The 16,702-nt window shown below is 50.9% G+C and overlaps 6 protein-coding genes across 6 annotated transcripts; 2 read left to right on the top strand and 4 right to left on the bottom strand.

The window, feature by feature from the left end:
• Window positions 1-187: 187 nt before the first annotated feature.
• Window positions 188-1,507, bottom strand: PG998_006767 (MYND finger; the record flags this gene model as incomplete). The annotated part of the gene is made up of 1 exon (XM_066873583.1): window positions 188-1,507. The coding sequence occupies one exon, from the start codon at window positions 1,505-1,507 to the stop codon at window positions 188-190; it is 1,320 nt and encodes a 439-aa protein (XP_066729528.1).
• Window positions 1,508-2,647: 1,140 nt separating this feature from the next.
• PG998_006766 (uncharacterized protein) lies at window positions 2,648-5,352 on the top strand (the record flags this gene model as incomplete). Its single annotated transcript, XM_066873582.1, has 5 exons — window positions 2,648-2,716; window positions 2,813-3,056; window positions 3,381-3,765; window positions 3,819-4,092; window positions 4,177-5,352. 5 exons carry the CDS (start codon window positions 2,648-2,650, stop codon window positions 5,350-5,352), a joined length of 2,148 nt encoding a protein of 715 aa, XP_066729527.1.
• Window positions 5,353-5,437: 85 nt separating this feature from the next.
• PG998_006765 (ankyrin repeat-containing domain protein) lies at window positions 5,438-8,949 on the bottom strand (the record flags this gene model as incomplete). Its single annotated transcript, XM_066873581.1, has 6 exons — window positions 5,438-7,177; window positions 7,322-7,418; window positions 7,467-8,043; window positions 8,101-8,427; window positions 8,514-8,731; window positions 8,789-8,949. The coding sequence occupies 6 exons, from the start codon at window positions 8,947-8,949 to the stop codon at window positions 5,438-5,440; spliced, it is 3,120 nt and encodes a 1,039-aa protein (XP_066729526.1).
• Window positions 8,950-10,971: 2,022 nt separating this feature from the next.
• PG998_006764 (uncharacterized protein) lies at window positions 10,972-12,034 on the bottom strand (the record flags this gene model as incomplete). Its single annotated transcript, XM_066873580.1, has 3 exons — window positions 10,972-11,189; window positions 11,254-11,883; window positions 11,959-12,034. The coding sequence occupies 3 exons, from the start codon at window positions 12,032-12,034 to the stop codon at window positions 10,972-10,974; spliced, it is 924 nt and encodes a 307-aa protein (XP_066729525.1).
• A 735-nt stretch (window positions 12,035-12,769) lies between these two features.
• PG998_006763 (indole-diterpene biosynthesis protein) lies at window positions 12,770-13,606 on the bottom strand (the record flags this gene model as incomplete). Its single annotated transcript, XM_066873579.1, has 1 exon — window positions 12,770-13,606. The coding sequence occupies one exon, from the start codon at window positions 13,604-13,606 to the stop codon at window positions 12,770-12,772; it is 837 nt and encodes a 278-aa protein (XP_066729524.1).
• A 2,609-nt stretch (window positions 13,607-16,215) lies between these two features.
• On the top strand, window positions 16,216-16,675 carry PG998_006762 (uncharacterized protein; the record flags this gene model as incomplete). The annotated part of the gene is made up of 2 exons (XM_066873578.1): window positions 16,216-16,545; window positions 16,622-16,675. The coding sequence occupies 2 exons, from the start codon at window positions 16,216-16,218 to the stop codon at window positions 16,673-16,675; spliced, it is 384 nt and encodes a 127-aa protein (XP_066729523.1).
• Between the last annotated feature and the right edge of the window lie 27 nt (window positions 16,676-16,702).

Below are 16,702 nucleotides of genomic sequence, written 5' to 3'. Positions count from 1 at the left end.
TAGTCACAGTTGACGTTTTCTCATTGCTTCATGATCCTACGTATCGCCATATGGAATCATTGAGTAGAATTATCGAGTAGAATTATCGAGTAGAATTATCGAGTAGAATTATCGAGTAGAATCACCGCCACCCTCCAATACCCCCAGCAAATGCACAGCCGTATCCCAAAAGGGTCGCCACGACTGATCATCTGGTGGACCCAGATTTATGCCTCTTCTTGTCCTTCTTCTCAGTCTTACTTTTGTTCTTTCTCTTCTTCGTTTCAATGTCCATCTTTGGACCCAGATATGAGCTATTCTTAATGATCCTTATCAAGATGAACTCATACGGTTCCAAAGTGTCAGGATCGTAAGGTGCGGGATCCCTTCGCTTGCGCTTGTGGACCTCCTGAGGCATTGATGGCAGCCGTGTCCCCTGATGTCCTAGATACTCGTGAAGGACATTGAAGTTACGATATTGGACAGCGTGGAATGCTGCCCGCACTAGCTCCAATGCGTTCGGCGTCTCCCACCAGGCAGGATACACTCCCTCCATGGCCTTGGACATCAATCCGAAAGGGTTGTTATTACGCGGCCAAAGCCAGGCCACTTTCGTTTCAATCCTGAGATCTGCCAACTCAGCCATGAATTCAGGATACTTTTCACTAATCTTGCATTTGATTAGATGACAATGCTTCATAAGTTTGACTTCAGTGCTCAACAGATAGCCGTAAGATTGACCCACGAGTCGAAGTGATATTGGGCTTTGTACTGCGTGTCTTTCCACCTCCAAACACAGGTCGACAGGCAGTCCATGCAGCACCTTTCGGGCGACCTTGAGGTTGCGGATGTCGATGAGAAGTTTGACCTTTATTAAGAGAATGATGGCGAGGAAGTCGATGTTGTCGAAACAGCTGATTACTGTCTTCAATGTATCGAGCCCGAGAACGTCTGCGTCCTTAATATCGAGAAACGGGAGATCGGTATTTCCGGAGTCATATGAGATGTCGCGCGACTTCGCGGTCCAAACAATGAAGTCGTAGCACTCCTGGTCCTGACCAAGTCGCATCAACAATGCAGGTACGTCGTTGCTCGTGGTAAGGCTGTAAACACGGCAGAGCCAGACGATGTCCTGAAAATGCTCCAGTGCTTCCGTGATGCCGTCCAAGGTTCCGGCGCGTCTTGCCTGGAAGGCGATAGCGTAACGTGCCTCGATGTACTCCCGAGTAGGTAGACTGATGTGGAAGCGGCCCGAGAGAGACTCGAATGCATTCAACGGCGCCCCGTTGTCTGTGGTCGCATTGCGAACGATGTGATCTTCTCGTTCGAGACCTGCGCGTAGCCCGCCGATTTCCTTGCAGAGCTCCTTGTGTTCGCTGCGGTCTTGAATCTGATGCTCGCGACTGCAATAGCGCACGATGCGGCAGCCTGCACATCGCAGGAGATCGGGACGCATGGTTTCGCAGAGGCCGCAGCGGTGTTGAAGCGGACCTCGCGGACCTGAGTAAGCGTTGTATGATTGCGACATCGTCAATTCAAGTTGTTGTTGCTGCTCGATGGGCCGAGAGTTGTTGTGAGAAGGGAAGCGATAAAGTAATTGGTGTTTGCGGAGTGGTAAAGAAATGGAACTTTCAGATCAAAGATTTTGCTTTCTGGTATGGTGCGAGGATTCTGAAATTTATTATAAAAGTCAACTCATGTCAATATGTTTTTTCACTACCAGGCCAGCAAGGCAAACAAACAAGGAGATCAGATTTGCTCCTGGAGCGTCTTGGAATGTAGTGCTCATTGACTTACCATCGGCTCACGCGAGCTTCAGGTATCAACCAGGTACCTATGGGCATCAGTGAGGTAAAACCAGTAACATACACGAAGAAAATGGGGAAATAGAAGATCACGAAGCGGCTGGTGCGTTAGGTAAAAATACGTCTTATGTACGATTTATATTGATCATCTTGGGAAGGAAAGCTATGATTCATGGCTGCCTATCGGTATTGGAAATGCTTGAATCACAAACAATCTGATGATGGCTTGTATTTGATCTAGAAGAAAACATTGTAGTTGTGTTTCCATAAACTTCATCTCAAGAACTTTTGGTTTAATATCAAGGAATCGTTACTCTCACTCCTGGCCATTATATCATTACCTGCTATCATGAAGTTTATGGCTATCTTACCTGGATAACATCATGAATGCTTGTATATAAAAGGAAAAACACATTTCGACTATTTCAGGGGTGCAGCGCTCATTACGATCATATCTAAGAGAGGCAGGCAGGCAAGGATGATACGATGTCACAGGTAGAATAAGCTTTTCGGCGGTGCTCCGTCTGGCTGTGGCCATCGTGGATGGTCAGTTTACGTTAACATGATCATCAAGAATACGTGAAGACGCTTGTGGTAGTGCCGTGTGAGCACTCGTGCGGATTGAGACCCCATTTATCTCCAGCAATTTTGATTTGACTTTATAACTTAACATCTCTCATCCTCCTTCGATTCTGCTAAGATTGAAGTTCGTCTTGTATCGCTCTCGTCTTTAAACTATAGTTCGGGATTGCACCTCCTAACTAAGACCTTCCACTACTACCAGTGTTTATTCTACTTCCTTTTCGCTCTCGCCGCTGCCCTTCCCTTACCTTTGATCTGCAGGGTAGTTGTGCTTTTGCACCATGTCAACCCCAAGCAGGAATATGACCGATCTGCCAACAAGGCCTGAGCATTTGCCGATCAACCTCCAGGTCCCCATACTTCTATAGCAGGCTTCGGCTGTAACTTCTCACAAGCGAATCCACTCGGGCCCTGCATTCCACTCCCACTTAGCAACACCGCTCCAGAGAGCCATCAACTTCAGCACACTATCAGACGCCACAGTCGATATCATCTACCGCAACTACGACTTGGTAGTCAGGGAGGAGCCTCGCAAGCCCGACACGAGGACCGCGGCTTCCCGCTCCCTCAACACAATCGTGCCATTGCTAGTTTTGGCTGCCATTACGTCTCTGGCACCAGACGTCGAGCATGAAGACGACAACTGGTTTGCTGGTCGTGATGCCCGGGCAGAGCCCACGTATTCGAGCGGTGCTGGTCACCGACGCCAATACATAGACCCTACTTTATTGGCTCGGGTCTTGGACCCATATTTGTGGTATTTGTGGCAGTGAATAGTTTGCATCAATGATAAGTTGCTAATCGTAGCCACGTTATTGGACAGCCCCCCGCTCTGCTGACATGGCTGACATCCACCCCGATGGTAGTAGTTCACGTATTAACAATCTATCCCCCGCCAAGAAAATTTGTTATCGACTTTCCAGTCTGTCATATCGTACAGAAAACCTTGCCGCCTAGAACGGTCGTATCCCCAACCAGTCATGGAGGCAATAGCGTCCATAAGTACGGTCATAGGCCTCTTCGAGTCTGCCTGGAAGGTGAAACGACTGTGGGATGACTTCAATGAAGCCCCAAGAGTCTTCCAGAACATCGTTACCGAATGCGAGAGGGTCCAGACTTTACTGAAAACACTCGAAGCGCATATCAAGGATAACTTGGAAGTATTCCAAAAGGACACCTCGGCCACTCAAAAGCACACTATGGCCATGCTCCAGACGGTCCTGGAGAATCTCACAACTGCATTTGAAGACACCCAGGCGGAGATTGCCAAAGTCACAAAGAAGGATCGGTTCGACAGAATGAAGTTCATGTGGAGGAAGGAATCGTCTTTTCAGCCTTTGTTAGACGTAATGAGGAAGGAACGAGATAGCGTCACGATGGTTAATTCTTTCTTGACACAGTGAGCAAGTCTCATTACTAAATGGCTAACTGAAAATACTTACAAAAGGACAGGCATTTACTCATCAAGGTACATGAGAATACCAGAAAGAGTATCGATACGGTCAGACGTGAGAATCAAGTGACAGATCCATTGCCTAGAAAGACGAAATCTTCGAAAACAGACCAGGAGCTCAAAAGAGAACTTCTGGTCATACTTGAAGATGATAACGCCGACGGACTCGCACAGCTGCTGGAAGAAGGAGCATCAGCTGAATGCATCCTCAACAGTCGCCAAGACCGGCCTCTCCATTATGTGGCCCGCAAAGGCAACATAAAAGCCCTCCAGGTGTTGCTGTAGCATCGCGTTTCGGTGAACGAGCCAAACGAAAACAACGCAACACCCTTGATCGCCGCGCTTGATAACCATCAGGTCGAAACCTCCCTGGCCTTACTCGCCGCCGAAGCAGACCCTCACGCACGGACCCGGAAGGGAAGCACGACACTTCACTATGCCGCATGGGGTAATCTGCTACAACCTCTGGAGAGGCTCCTGGCAGTTAATGCGGAGGTGAACGCACGCGATAGCGAGGGCAAGACGCCATTGCATATGGCAGTCCAGCCGGTGAAGAACGGCAAGAGTATCAGCCTTAACAGCAAAGTACTCGAAGCACTCCTACGACACGGAGCTGATCCAACACTGGGCCTGGAAACGACCGGCCTTACCCCCCTTCATATACTTGCAGAGGCAGGCAAGTCAAGCGACCTGGAGCGCCTGGCCAAGAAAGCACGAACGCTGGATGTTTTCTTGGCCTCGTCTCACGACCTGCCAGGCGCGACACCGTTGCTGCTTGCTGCATACCACGGCAACCACATTTCCGTGCAGAAGCTTTTGGAGTGCGGCGCCGATCCTAATGCACGCTCCCCGTATGCGAGCACTTTCCCCATGGCACTCTTCGCTGCCCTGGACCAGAGGAAGTACGGCTCCATGAAGAAGCTTCTAGAGAAAGGGGCAGATCCTGATTGCCGCCTGGACCAGGAATTCGATGCCATGACGCCGCTACACCACGCCGCCAAGATTGGCGACATCAAGGCCCTGGAGTGTCTGCTGAAGTACAAAGCGTCCATCGACATTCTGGACAAGTGGGAGAACACCCCGCTAGTGAAAGCGGTCCTGGCGGACCAAGCCGAGGCCGCGGAGCTCCTGGTGAAGAGCGGAGCCGATTTGGAGATCCCGTCATCCTCCTACCAAAATGACACGGTGCTGGGCCGGGCCACCGAGGCCGGCAGCCTGCGTATGGTGCATCTCCTGTGCCGAAACGGGGCCAACCAGCGCGGTCCGAAATCGAAAGCCTATCCTTCGTCCCCCTTCCTGCGAGCCGTCTGTCGCGGGCACCTGCACTGTGCCATCTACCTGCTGGCCATGGACGGCGGGGACGTCAACCAAGAGGGGGAGGGGAAGTGGAGGCCGCTTCACTACGCAAGCGCGCATGGCCAGACCGAGGTCGTGCGATGGTTGCTGGGGATGGGGGCGGACAGGACGGCTAGGTCGGTTAAGGGGAGACGGCGGAGTCTTTGGCGAGGCTTAACAGGTGTCCGGATGATTTGATCGCATTGCTTACGTCTAGCACTACATAATGAGATAGCTATATACACCTTACCTTATCGACATTCGTGACCCTAGTCTTCGGCGATCAGCAATCACTTCGCCAGTTTGAGTTATACCACCATTTGTGTTCTTTCGGAACTCCCAAGGCATTCAAATTTGAAATCACAGTAGACGCCGAATGTCCCGCATGTTGTTCCAAGAACATGAGAATGCCGTTATGCCCTTCCACGTAGGCATTGTAGAATGCCTTGTCAAACCCACTGTTTCCTGGGTAAATGCTGCCACCCCCACTGTCAAGAAGAACCTTCAAGATATCTAGCTCGCCAAACAACGCAGCTAAGTCGACAGGGTAGGCTGAATCGAACTCTTCAATTGGATGATTGACGTTGGCCCCATGGGCGAGAAGCAAAATGACAATATCCATATTACCTTGGAAGATAGCCTTTGACAGAGGAGTTGAGTGAATTGCATCTTTGGGGTTGACGTCAGCCCCTGCCTCGAGAAGAAGCCGAACGAAAGATAGGTTTGTCTTCTCCCCGCAAGCGTTGGTGAGTATAGTCTCGCTCTCGATTGATTCGGCGATGTAACAACCAGAGGTCCCTTTGGTGTTCACTTCCGCGCCTTGTTTGACCAGCCATGTAGCGACTTCCAGCTGTCCTGTTATGACGGCAGTGTTGAGAGGGGTTGAAATTTGCTCAGCATGGCGCTCGTTGATGTTGGTCCCAGCAGACACTACCCGCTGTATCAGGGATAACCCCGCGTTGTACTCGATTAGGAGTTCAAGCAGAGTCTTTGGACACGGTTCCTGGTGCGTTGTATCTCGATTGACAGGTGCTCCCAGACCAAGGAGTTCTTGGAATAAATCCAGACTGACATTGCGATCTTCTCTATTATTCATCGGTAAATCGTGAGGGCGATAGTATTCCTTAGTAGGGAAGCCATTGGCATATCTCCGAAGCGTAGCCTCCAGAGTGGTGAGCCGCAGGCCATTAACACAAGGATCTGCTCCTTTTTGAAGAAGAAAATGTACCGTTTGATATCTATCATGAGATTCAGATAGAAGAGCGTCGATAAGCAGGGTGTTCCCACTTTCGTCAATATTTGAATGTATCGTCTCATCTGCAGAGATCAGCGACTCAATAACTGACTGGCTACAACCATGCTTGACGGCTGTCCTGAGCGTGTCATGCGGAAAGATGCTGTATAGTGGACCAGACGGTTGAGAATGGGAAGCCAACACTTGTGCGTCGAGTTGCTGCGGGCACCACCGCAAAATAAGACTCTGGCATGGTATTGCTTTCATATCTGTCAGTTTATCCCATATAGCTTTGGGGTCTTGCTTCAGGAGAAAGGCGACTGTTGCGGCCTGCTTCTTGCCGGCTGGTGGTCTGTTTTTGAAGTGGACCAATTGTACCCAGCTACGCGCCGCAGCAACCAGTGCATCAACTATATGCCGCAATCGGTAGAATCCATAATTGATAAGGACATTGAGGATATCCAGGTTGCCGGTCATAGATGCTCGACTTAATGGATCCAAATAGCACCAGCGGGGTTTAGATGTGTCATTCGCATCCCACTCGACCCTTGGGAGAAGCTTCGTTTCGGGGTCCACACCGGCATTCATGAGGATTGATGTCGTTTCGGTGTCACCTTGTCCAGCAACTTCCGACAATGCCACTTGTTGTAATCGGTTCAGTTCTTGTGGCGTATAGTCGTCCAACGAATTTATAAACTGTTGCAGGGCCACCTTGCCACTCCTCGCAGCAATGACACAACCCCAGGCTGGTACGAAGATACTCATGAGTTTGCTGCAGGTCGTGATAATCTGAAAATTGTTGTAATCGAGGAAGGAACACATCTCATCTTTATAAAAAGATGTTGGGCCACAAATATGAGCCCAGTTGTCAGGCAGCAGCTGGACGCACGAAGGGATCCAGAGAGATATGGCAGGATATAGATGCACACCTACTCGTAGGAGCCAATCTATGGCCGCGACGTGATGTCTATTACTGTTAGATATCAAGCGGCCAAGGGCATCGTCCAAATCCTGAAGGGGGATCTTGTGTCTTGCGGATAGTCGCAATATAACCCGTATATGGGTCAGACATGAATACTGCTGACTGTATTGTGAGGCTAGGCACCGCGTGACGATCTCTGTCAGGTTTGTAAGTTTTTTATGGCCAATCGCTGTTTGCCATGTCACCATTATACGCTCTGCAGTGTCTTCGTCTCCTGTGAGGATCGCCGCTGCGAGGTGACGCATAGATCCACTGCGGAGCCAATTGCCGCGGTGAATGTCCAACGCCACTCTCAGAAGAATCTGAGCTGCTTTGTTGTTGGCTAATATACAATTCTTGTAGATATTTGACCAAAGCGCTGCTACAGTTGGGTTTTCCAACTGGAAGAAGTCTCGCAATAGTTTCAAGTCGGCAACATCTAAGATCCAACGTACGATGGGCTGTTGAAAGACGTCGATGGAATATTCGCCATTGGAAAATTGAACACAGGCTGTTTCCAAAAACGCAACAGAATCGTTCACGCCAAATACCCGAGGTTGGGAAAGTGATTGGCCACCAAGGAAACACTCCAGGAAGTCGCGTGATGGTTTGTAGCTGGTGATCATGAAGAGCAGACCATACATAGCTCTAGAAAGACGTGTCTTTTCATCTGCAGACAGTCTGCCGCTTTCCCCTGTCCCTTTGAGTTAGTAAACAGTGCTGTCGCCCTGAAGATAGTATATGAACTTACACAAGCTACGGAAGAACCGTATAAACGATTTAGAAGGCACATTCTCTTTGAGCCTTTCGTATACTGTTCCAATGGGATTGTCCATAATCTGCTGAAGAATTGCTTCATCCATGATGTAGTTGTCTGTGAGTACTTGGTGGTGGCTGGCAGGTTGTTCGAGGAGCGGCGCTAGAGCATTTGCTTCTGTCGTCGTTGAACCAGGGAGAAGCATCAAACTGGTATCGCCTTCACGATCGGCCACAAAGTCTCTGAGTACTTGAGTAGCGGGGCGATTGAGGCCCGTCTTTGGTTTGATTTCGACATGGGTAGGAAGTTCCGTAGGTTTGTCTGGTGAATGGTTAGTGTGAGTGTCTCAGGTGGTTTTCGAGGCTTAACGAGCAACTGCTCTTGGGCCGATAGCGATGAAAACTTACTTGGTTTTGGTCTCCTACTGGTGGTTTCTCTGCGCTCTCGTTGAATGTTCTTCAAAACATGTTTCTTATCCTGCAGCTTTCCAGATACGTATACGTCACCATCCAGTCCGTGCTGCTTCAATCTCCCTAGTTCTCGGTCAACAAGGAGCCATTGGCCTGCTTCGAGCTTTTTGCGAAACTTGAAATGCTCACGGAGCACCCATTCGTAGGTCTTGACGCTGAAATGGGAAGTCAGAGACGGTAAGATAGGCCCCTTAAAAGTTAGGGAGACTTACTTGGTGGTAGGGAAGCTGTATTCACTCTCCATCTTGGCCTTGACTGCAGCCAGGCTCAATCCATCGGCTAAAAACAGTTGTCGGAATGTGTCTTTATGGGGATCCCAAAGGCTGAAGTCTTTGGGATCGTTGGCGGTTCGAATTGTTAATGAGGATGCCATGGTATCGAGGACTCCCGCTTGAGGCTGGTATGACCCAAAGGAATAAGATGCGGGGCAGAGTAGCTTTGCACCAGGTTGGCGCGTATTGCAAAATTGCGACAGAATCTGTACAAGGTTCTCTGGGGATGGACTTGACTTGGTAGGGAGGGGAATCGATGGGCTGGTCTTGGTCGAGTTGAGTGATTCAAACCGGCGTGGGAGATGCCTTAATATAGCCGGGCGTACTTGCCAAAAGACTTGAAGAAGGACGGGCTGACATGGTGCGCGAGGCATCACACCTCCTTCCGAATGCCGGTGGTAGCAGCGCAGCCTGCTTCAAGATGGCCGAAGTCTGACCAATAGCAGGCCAATTTGGGATTTCATGCTGGCCGGTGGTAGGAGGTTACGTCGATGATGCATCTCCAGGTGAAATCAAGCCTGTAGCGAACCGCGATCATAATCCCTCCACGCCACCATGCATGGGTCGACGCCCTGGACGTCCAATATCTGGCCAATTATAACGTCGTGCTTCGTGCCACCTACACACCAATGTCCCTCGTCGCAGGTGGCATGTACCCTTTTCTGTATACGTCACGAGCGCCCGCCGTCCAATATCTCACCAATCATATTCGCGTCCGCGCGCCCCCTCACCAACACGACCCAGGCAGGGTGGAGGCGGCAGTGAATTGCAGGACGGGGGTTCAGCTCACCCGATAAGGATGTCTCACAGCAAACTGCCGAGCCCAAGGCGTCTTCCCAGCGCCGATATCTATCCAATAAGAATGGACATATCGCCTGACTAAGTACCAGATCGGCGCGTTGTCGAACATTTCCCCGAGCTATGGATGCTCTTGCAGTAGGTTGAGAGTTTCATCGCAAAGGATAAGGCTTCCGGGCCGAACCGCAATCTTACTCATGGCATGCCCTCCTTGATGCATCGGGCCTAGGCTTTGTCGAAAATCTCACCAATCATAGGGGTAAACAACAGAGCAGGTCTTAAATCTACCCAATCAAAATCGGCAGCCTTACCAATTGGACGTTGTTCACAAATGCCAGTTCGGTCAACCTCAGACCATGGCGGCCTTCGGCATAGTGACATTGTTGTAGTTGATGAGTTCCTTGACAAGTGACCCCCGATTCCTGTCCTGATTTCGATGATATAAAGACTGGATCATGGCCGACTCCAAAACAGTTATCCGGCACGAAGCCACCACTCTATCTTCTCAAGACACTTCACCTTTAACACGCCTGAACATTTGATCATTATAGCATTTCACGTTTGGACTCCTTGCCCACCAAAATGTATGATACCTGAGACCCTTCAAAGACGCAGTACTAATTACACACAGGTCTTCCGTAAACACGACCGACGCCGTCTACGACTCGAACTCCTGTCGAGGCGCTTCACCCTCTGAGACAAGTCACAGAAGCGGTGGACACCATAAGTCCTCTAAGTCTTCGGGGAAGACCAAGCACAAGTCAGACAAGAAGAAGTCCAAGAAGACTGACGCGGAGAAGAAGAAGCAGCAAGAGGAGGAACTTTTCGGAATGGGCAGCCAATTTGATTAGTAAGTACACCACAGCAGCCCAGAGCCATCTTCTTGTCTTACATAAGGATAGGAACCTCGCTTCTGTGACGACGGCCCTTTTGGAGTTGGAATTAAACACTTGCTAGCAGTAGCAGAAGAGGATCAGAGCATCATTCAACGGTTAAGTTCTTGAGTGAAGCCTGCAGGACCGCCGCCAATGATAAGGACGTCAACGATAAGGGAGTGAGACGAGATGGCAGCTTTAAATGTACCGGTACCGGGTACTATGTTGAACGATCGAATATATGATTTACCAATTTAGTATGACAAGTGATTTGATGCCAAGCTTACTTTTCACAAGACATGGCCGTTGAAGGACATATTATCCACCGCCCTAATCACTTATCTCGGGGCGGTAACAGCTGCCCTGGGTTGTAGTAAGAGGCATCTGAGGATCTGGGGATCCTCGTGAGGCCGATGCGCGATTTCTCTTTCAACCTGTCCCATCTCGCTACTAGTATGTGCTACCCATCACAGCAAGCCGGCCCCCATCAGTCGTGAGGATGAGGCCGTTCGAATAACTGCCCGCACGGCTGGCAAGATACAGAATCGCACCACTCATCTCCTCGTCTGTGCCCCAACGCCGGGCCGGGATGAATCGTTGGTCATCAGACGACTCTTCGGCGGGTTTACGACTGTTGAGCAAGACCGACGCTAGTTCCGAGGGGTATACTGTCACAGAAAGGTCAGTTTCTATACCAATACCACGTAGCGGGGCGCAAGTCACGAAACGTACATCCTGGAGCAATGGCGTTGACGCGAATGCCGAACCGAGCCAGCTGAGTGCTGGCGTGTTTGGCTACTTGCATGATGGCGACCTTGCTGGTCAAGTAAGGAGGCGAAGACGACCAGTGGCGACTGAAAGCCGAGACGCTGGTGGTGAAGATGACCTGGCTCTGGATGGCGGGCACATCACTACTGCCGCCGGCAATGGGCTTGCCCCAGCCGCCCTTGAGCGCATTCTGGTTGCCCGCGTCGAGGAGTTCAAGAAACGCCGTCATGGTGAAGAAGGCGCCCGTGACGTTGACCGCCAGCGTGTCGTTCATCTCGCCCATGTCGAAGTTGGCGAACATGGTCTCGCGGATATCTGAGACGGACGACTGGCTGTCCGAGGGCGGGAAGCGCACGGCGGGCCCGATGGCGCCCGAGTTGGCCACGACCAGGTTCACGCCGCCGCCGGGGGCGTCGGCGCGCACGAAGTCGACGGCGGCCTGTAGATCCTGCTTCGAGGTCACGTCGCACTGGAAGGGGACTAGGCTCGGGTGCTCCGAGGCAGCGGCTTCGAGGACCTCGAGGCGGCGGCCTAGGAGGTAGACCTTGGCGGCACCGTTGAAGGCGAGGGCGCGGGCCATGGTGAGACCGATGCCTAGGGGACGTTGTGAGCTGAAGTGTTCTCGGAGTCATCGTGCCTGGCAGCATTTCACAAGGGGTTGGGGCTAACCTGATCCTCCTCCCGTGATGACTGCCACCATACCGTCAACACGGAAGAGTTTGCTTGAGTCAAAGGCAGCCGCCATCTTTACTTGTTAGGATCAAAAGTAGGATGCGAGGTGCAGATGATGAATGTAGACTTGTTGGTAAAAACAACATCATCTTTTCGCGTCGTATCCTGCATGTTATATACAAGTTTGACATAACTTCTTAGTCAGTCGTTTCTCGTTATAACTCTGTGGTTATCAAAGGGCCATTTGACGAGGGGATGAATTGAGCAGGGTTGTAGTAGCCTTGTGTCTCCTGATTGATACTCAAAGTTATCTTGGAGTGCTATCCGACAAGGTGGTATATCGCAAGCGAGCGGCCGACGGCGGCCGCCACTACACTGGAAACGACGTAGCTTACTTTTATTACAGGGGTATATACGCTGTTGTTACCCCTGATCCAGATTTGACAGGGTGCAAACGGCGGCCGCTATTGTGGAACCCGTGAATCGGCTACTACCCCACCCCCCTATGCCCTACAGGGACGTGTATACATTGGATCGTCTTATCATCAGCACTGGCTAGCAGCTTCCAGTAAAATCATGTGTTTGATCATGTCAGCACTCTGCAACACCGATTCGTTTCGATCACTTCGACAGAAACTGGTCCATACCCTCCCAAATAGTTGGTTTGCGTCGACTTTGCTCGTTAAAGTGAGCCTTGGTTACCGTCTTTAGTCAAACTAGCGAAGGAATGCTGCATTACTGCTTATCCCATTGCTTTACATCAGTAGATACCCAGCCTAGGATAATACGTAGAAAGGGCTCCTTACTTCTAAAGCCGCGCCTCAATCCGCGCCCCCAGACCTGCCTCCCAAGTCTGACGGACGATGCGCCAGTAGCGATCCGCATCCTTCCTCGCATGCGCCACATGTCCCGACCCCTCAAAGACCTTGCGCCACACGCGAAAGCCGCGCGCCTCGGCCTCGTCGGCATGTTTCTCCACGGCCGCCACGGGCGTGATGCGATCCGCCGGACCGTAGATGTAGACGCGGAGGGCCTCGCGCACACGGGCCGGGTCATTGTGCGCACGCGGGCCCAGGTCGCCGATGTGGTCGGGCACCCGCAGGACTGTGACCACCAGCCACACGAGGGCGACGTAGAGGTACGCAATGGGCATGACGGCGACGCGAGCGGCGGCCGAAGGGGCGCCGTCGAGGATGCCTTGCATCAGGGTCTGGTAGGTGAAGGGCGCCGGCGTGGAGTCAAAGACGGTAACATGCAGGGGGAGAATGGTGTTTTTGGGTATATCAGGGGAGCTGGTGGCCGCGAAGGCTGTGTAGAGGTGGTACAACATCGTCGAGCCAGCGTTGGAGAAGGCGTGGATTAGCAGGCGCGGGCGCGCGGGCGCATCTACGTCGCTGCGATTACGTTCCTGTTCACGGTCCTGGTCGAGGATGGTCCGGGCAGTGACAGCGGCAATGCGAGCTTCTCGTAAGCCCAGCCATGGGATGGTCATGCCAGTGAAGGTGCAGCCAACAAGGAGGAGGGGCGAGGTTGGGAAGAGGGCCTGGTATTGGCGGACGTACTTGGCGATTGGCCCACCGCCCGCGTTCATCCAGCCAAAGACGATGATCAAAGCAGGGTCATTAGTCCTGGAAGTGGTTGTCATATTGTCGGATGACGGGCGCAAGAGGTAAACACGGGGGGCAGCTTCTGCATGAAACTCAGTCCGCCACCGGCGCGCGGTAGGTGATAAGTTGCAGCCATAGCTGAAGGGCTGTATGGCTGCTTCTTTTTAAAGAGAAAGTGCTGGGAATGAAATAGTATTAGGTGAACGGAACTTGATTTAAAAACCTGTACGGAGGGTGGTCTCATCCCTTGCAGGAGACACTTGGAAGCAAACTTCACTCTGGCGGGGCATATGCAGTGTTTTTCTCATTGTGCAACCTCTCCAGCTCTATTGGCTAACACGACTTCGTTACTGAGACCAGGACTGTGGATGGCACGAGTCTTGTCCGTCTCCAGGAGGCCCGGCAAGGCCATAGAGGGGTGCAGCACAAACAGCCTAGGCGCTAGCTATGAGCAACCAATCGTCACCGAGGCATCGGGGATGGGCCATGACGAGGCTATTCTTGAGAAAAGGTCAGAATCAAGAGCCAAATCCAGGCCCTCAATACACCTCGCCAGAAGCGCCCACCATCATACAAGAACATGCCACGGAGTTACTGAGCTGGTAGTAGCCTGTCAAGATGTTAAGTGACATTACCTTTGCTTGCAAACCGTTTCCGTCCATGTTTGTGCAGAGTAATCGGATTAATATGGATATGTTGGTGGAATATATCCTACACATCACCCCATCCCCTGACGGCTTGTGGGACATCATGATGATTGAGAGACATTAGAAAGTTGAATTGCTTCGAATTGTGGACGAGGCAGAATTGACACCTCATTGTATATGAGCATCCTTCACTGCGAGCTCCGAACACCGTAATGCCGCTTTCGTCCAGAATCTACACCGAGCAGTAAGGATCATATACATCTTTGTGGAGTCCGCATGCTGTGAAAGGGGAAGGATGAGCTGAGGCAATATTTTTAGCAAACTTCCGCTCAGCGACAGGAGATGATGTGAAAGAATTGCTATTCCATGGCCGATTGGAAACGAGCGCTGGATCGGCACATATGATCCGTTAATCACTGCCTAGAGTATGACACGGCAAGAGCTTGCGTGCTTATGTTGTGTGTTTTCAGGCTAATGAGCCCCTGAACTGGGACGGGATGATGATCCGGGTATATTATCTATTCTTGGGTACCTAGGAGCTCTGTGGCGCTCTTTTGAACACGTTGTCCAATAATACGATACGAACACAATGAGATTATTCGACAGCGCTCAGGATAGTGCTGCAAAACAAGGGCCCAATGAATTGCAAATTCATCGTGCCAAGAAAGTCCAGATTTTGTCACGATAATATTAGTATATTAAAGTTTATTGATGCCTTCTTCATATTGAGATACTACTGATCCTGTCGGATATCCTGGTGACGCCATGGTCACTTTCTGTTCCAACTCTCTAAGACATACTCTGCAGCCATAGGCTTCAGGGTTATATTACGCTTACTGTGCCCATCACTAATCCCGTTCTTTTGGATGTGTCGTAGTTCAACTCGTCTACCTGCCTTACCTCTCTTTCCCGCCTTCTTACCGCCCCGTTACGGTCTCTTCTAGCGCTTATTGCCAAAGATGAAGCCCTTTTACGGCCATGAAGGCAAGGATATACTGACAGTCTATGCCGTATCAGTCGGACTAGCCTGACTAGAAAAGCTTGTTACATAATGGAAACAGCCGTGGGTGTCTGTAGATGCGAGCATTATTCCTCCGCTCTTACGTGAGCATAACACGACAGGGCCGCCACCTAATACCGAACTCATTTGATGAATAATCCACTGCGCTGGCTCATCATATACTGGTGCTGTTACTGTGTGTATGCTTTGATCTGGCTATAAATAGAATACGGCGTGTATGCGCGACGAACATACCTATACATACTAGTTGCACCTGTTGTGTTAACGGCTCTAAATCTAATTGAAAAAGGAAGGCCAAAGGACAATACATAGTTTTATGTCGGTTTATATTATTTCTAAGACAGCATATGCTACTAAGAGCTGACATGCATGAAGCTGAGCTCCAATGCCGTGATGACGATGTAAGCTGAGACGCCCTGACTGCATGCTACGGCATACTATCTCAAGCCCCAATACGCCGCCCGCATCATCCGGAAGGAGCTCCGTGGCGTCTGAGTAAGCCAATAGTGGTGTTATGACATTGGCGCTCGGTACCCAAAACAAACGTACACGGTCTAGACCACGGTCTGGGGAAGCTGTCAGGGGATCGGCGACATAGATCCAATCAGGATTCGACGGATAAACAGAACATGGGGATAGTCCTAGCTGAAGTCTAATCGAAGATGATCCGCCGATCATTCCTAATGCCCTTTTCTGTGTAGTAATATGCACCTCGGATAGTGTCAGCTCAATCGATGTTTTACGACATCTTCTAATCAGCTATGTTCTCACGCGCAGTATAGAAGCTCTCATTCTTCGTAAAGTAGAGTCTAGAGAAGTATAAATATGGAGAATCATCGCGCCCTGTAGAAAGAAACTACTCACCAGCAGACAACGCAACACAAACAATCAACACCTGAGACATTACCCCTTACGTCATAACACGTGACCTCCCCTGCTTATACCTATAAAACCAAAGCTCCCCCACCCATCAGCCAAAATGCAGTTCTCTCTCCCCACCGCTGTCATCCTCTTCTGTGCGACCACCGCACTTGCCTTCCCCCAGGCCGACTCTTTCGACAACCTCATCGCCCGCGACGACGAAGCTCTTGACGTCGTTGACGTTGACCTGAACGCCGACGACTTCGAGGAGCTGGTCGCACGCAAGACACGGTGCGAGAACAAGGGCCTGATCAAGCGGGTCAAGAAGGAGTACAAGGGCAAGTGCGCTCCCAAGGACAGCAAGGGCATCCGCGACGCCCACAACTGCAAGGACAAGGAAGGCGGCAAGTCGTACCTCTGCGTTGTGAACAACAAGGCCGCCTGCTACGTAAGTTCCCGCCCATACCCAATGTACCTACTTATCTAGCGTCTTGGGAATACTTATTGACACGAGAAACGAACAGAACATCAAGGACGCCCTCAGCAAGGAGTTCTTCAGCGGAGAGTGCTTCAAATAGAAAGCACGCGTCGACCCGCTCCCTATT

Source organism: Apiospora kogelbergensis (assembly GCF_038363985.1).
Source record: "Apiospora kogelbergensis strain CBS 113332 chromosome Unknown utg000005l_segment0_segment0, whole genome shotgun sequence".
NCBI lineage: Eukaryota > Fungi > Ascomycota > Sordariomycetes > Amphisphaeriales > Apiosporaceae > Apiospora > Apiospora kogelbergensis.
This window is presented reverse-complemented; position numbering and strand designations above follow the sequence as displayed.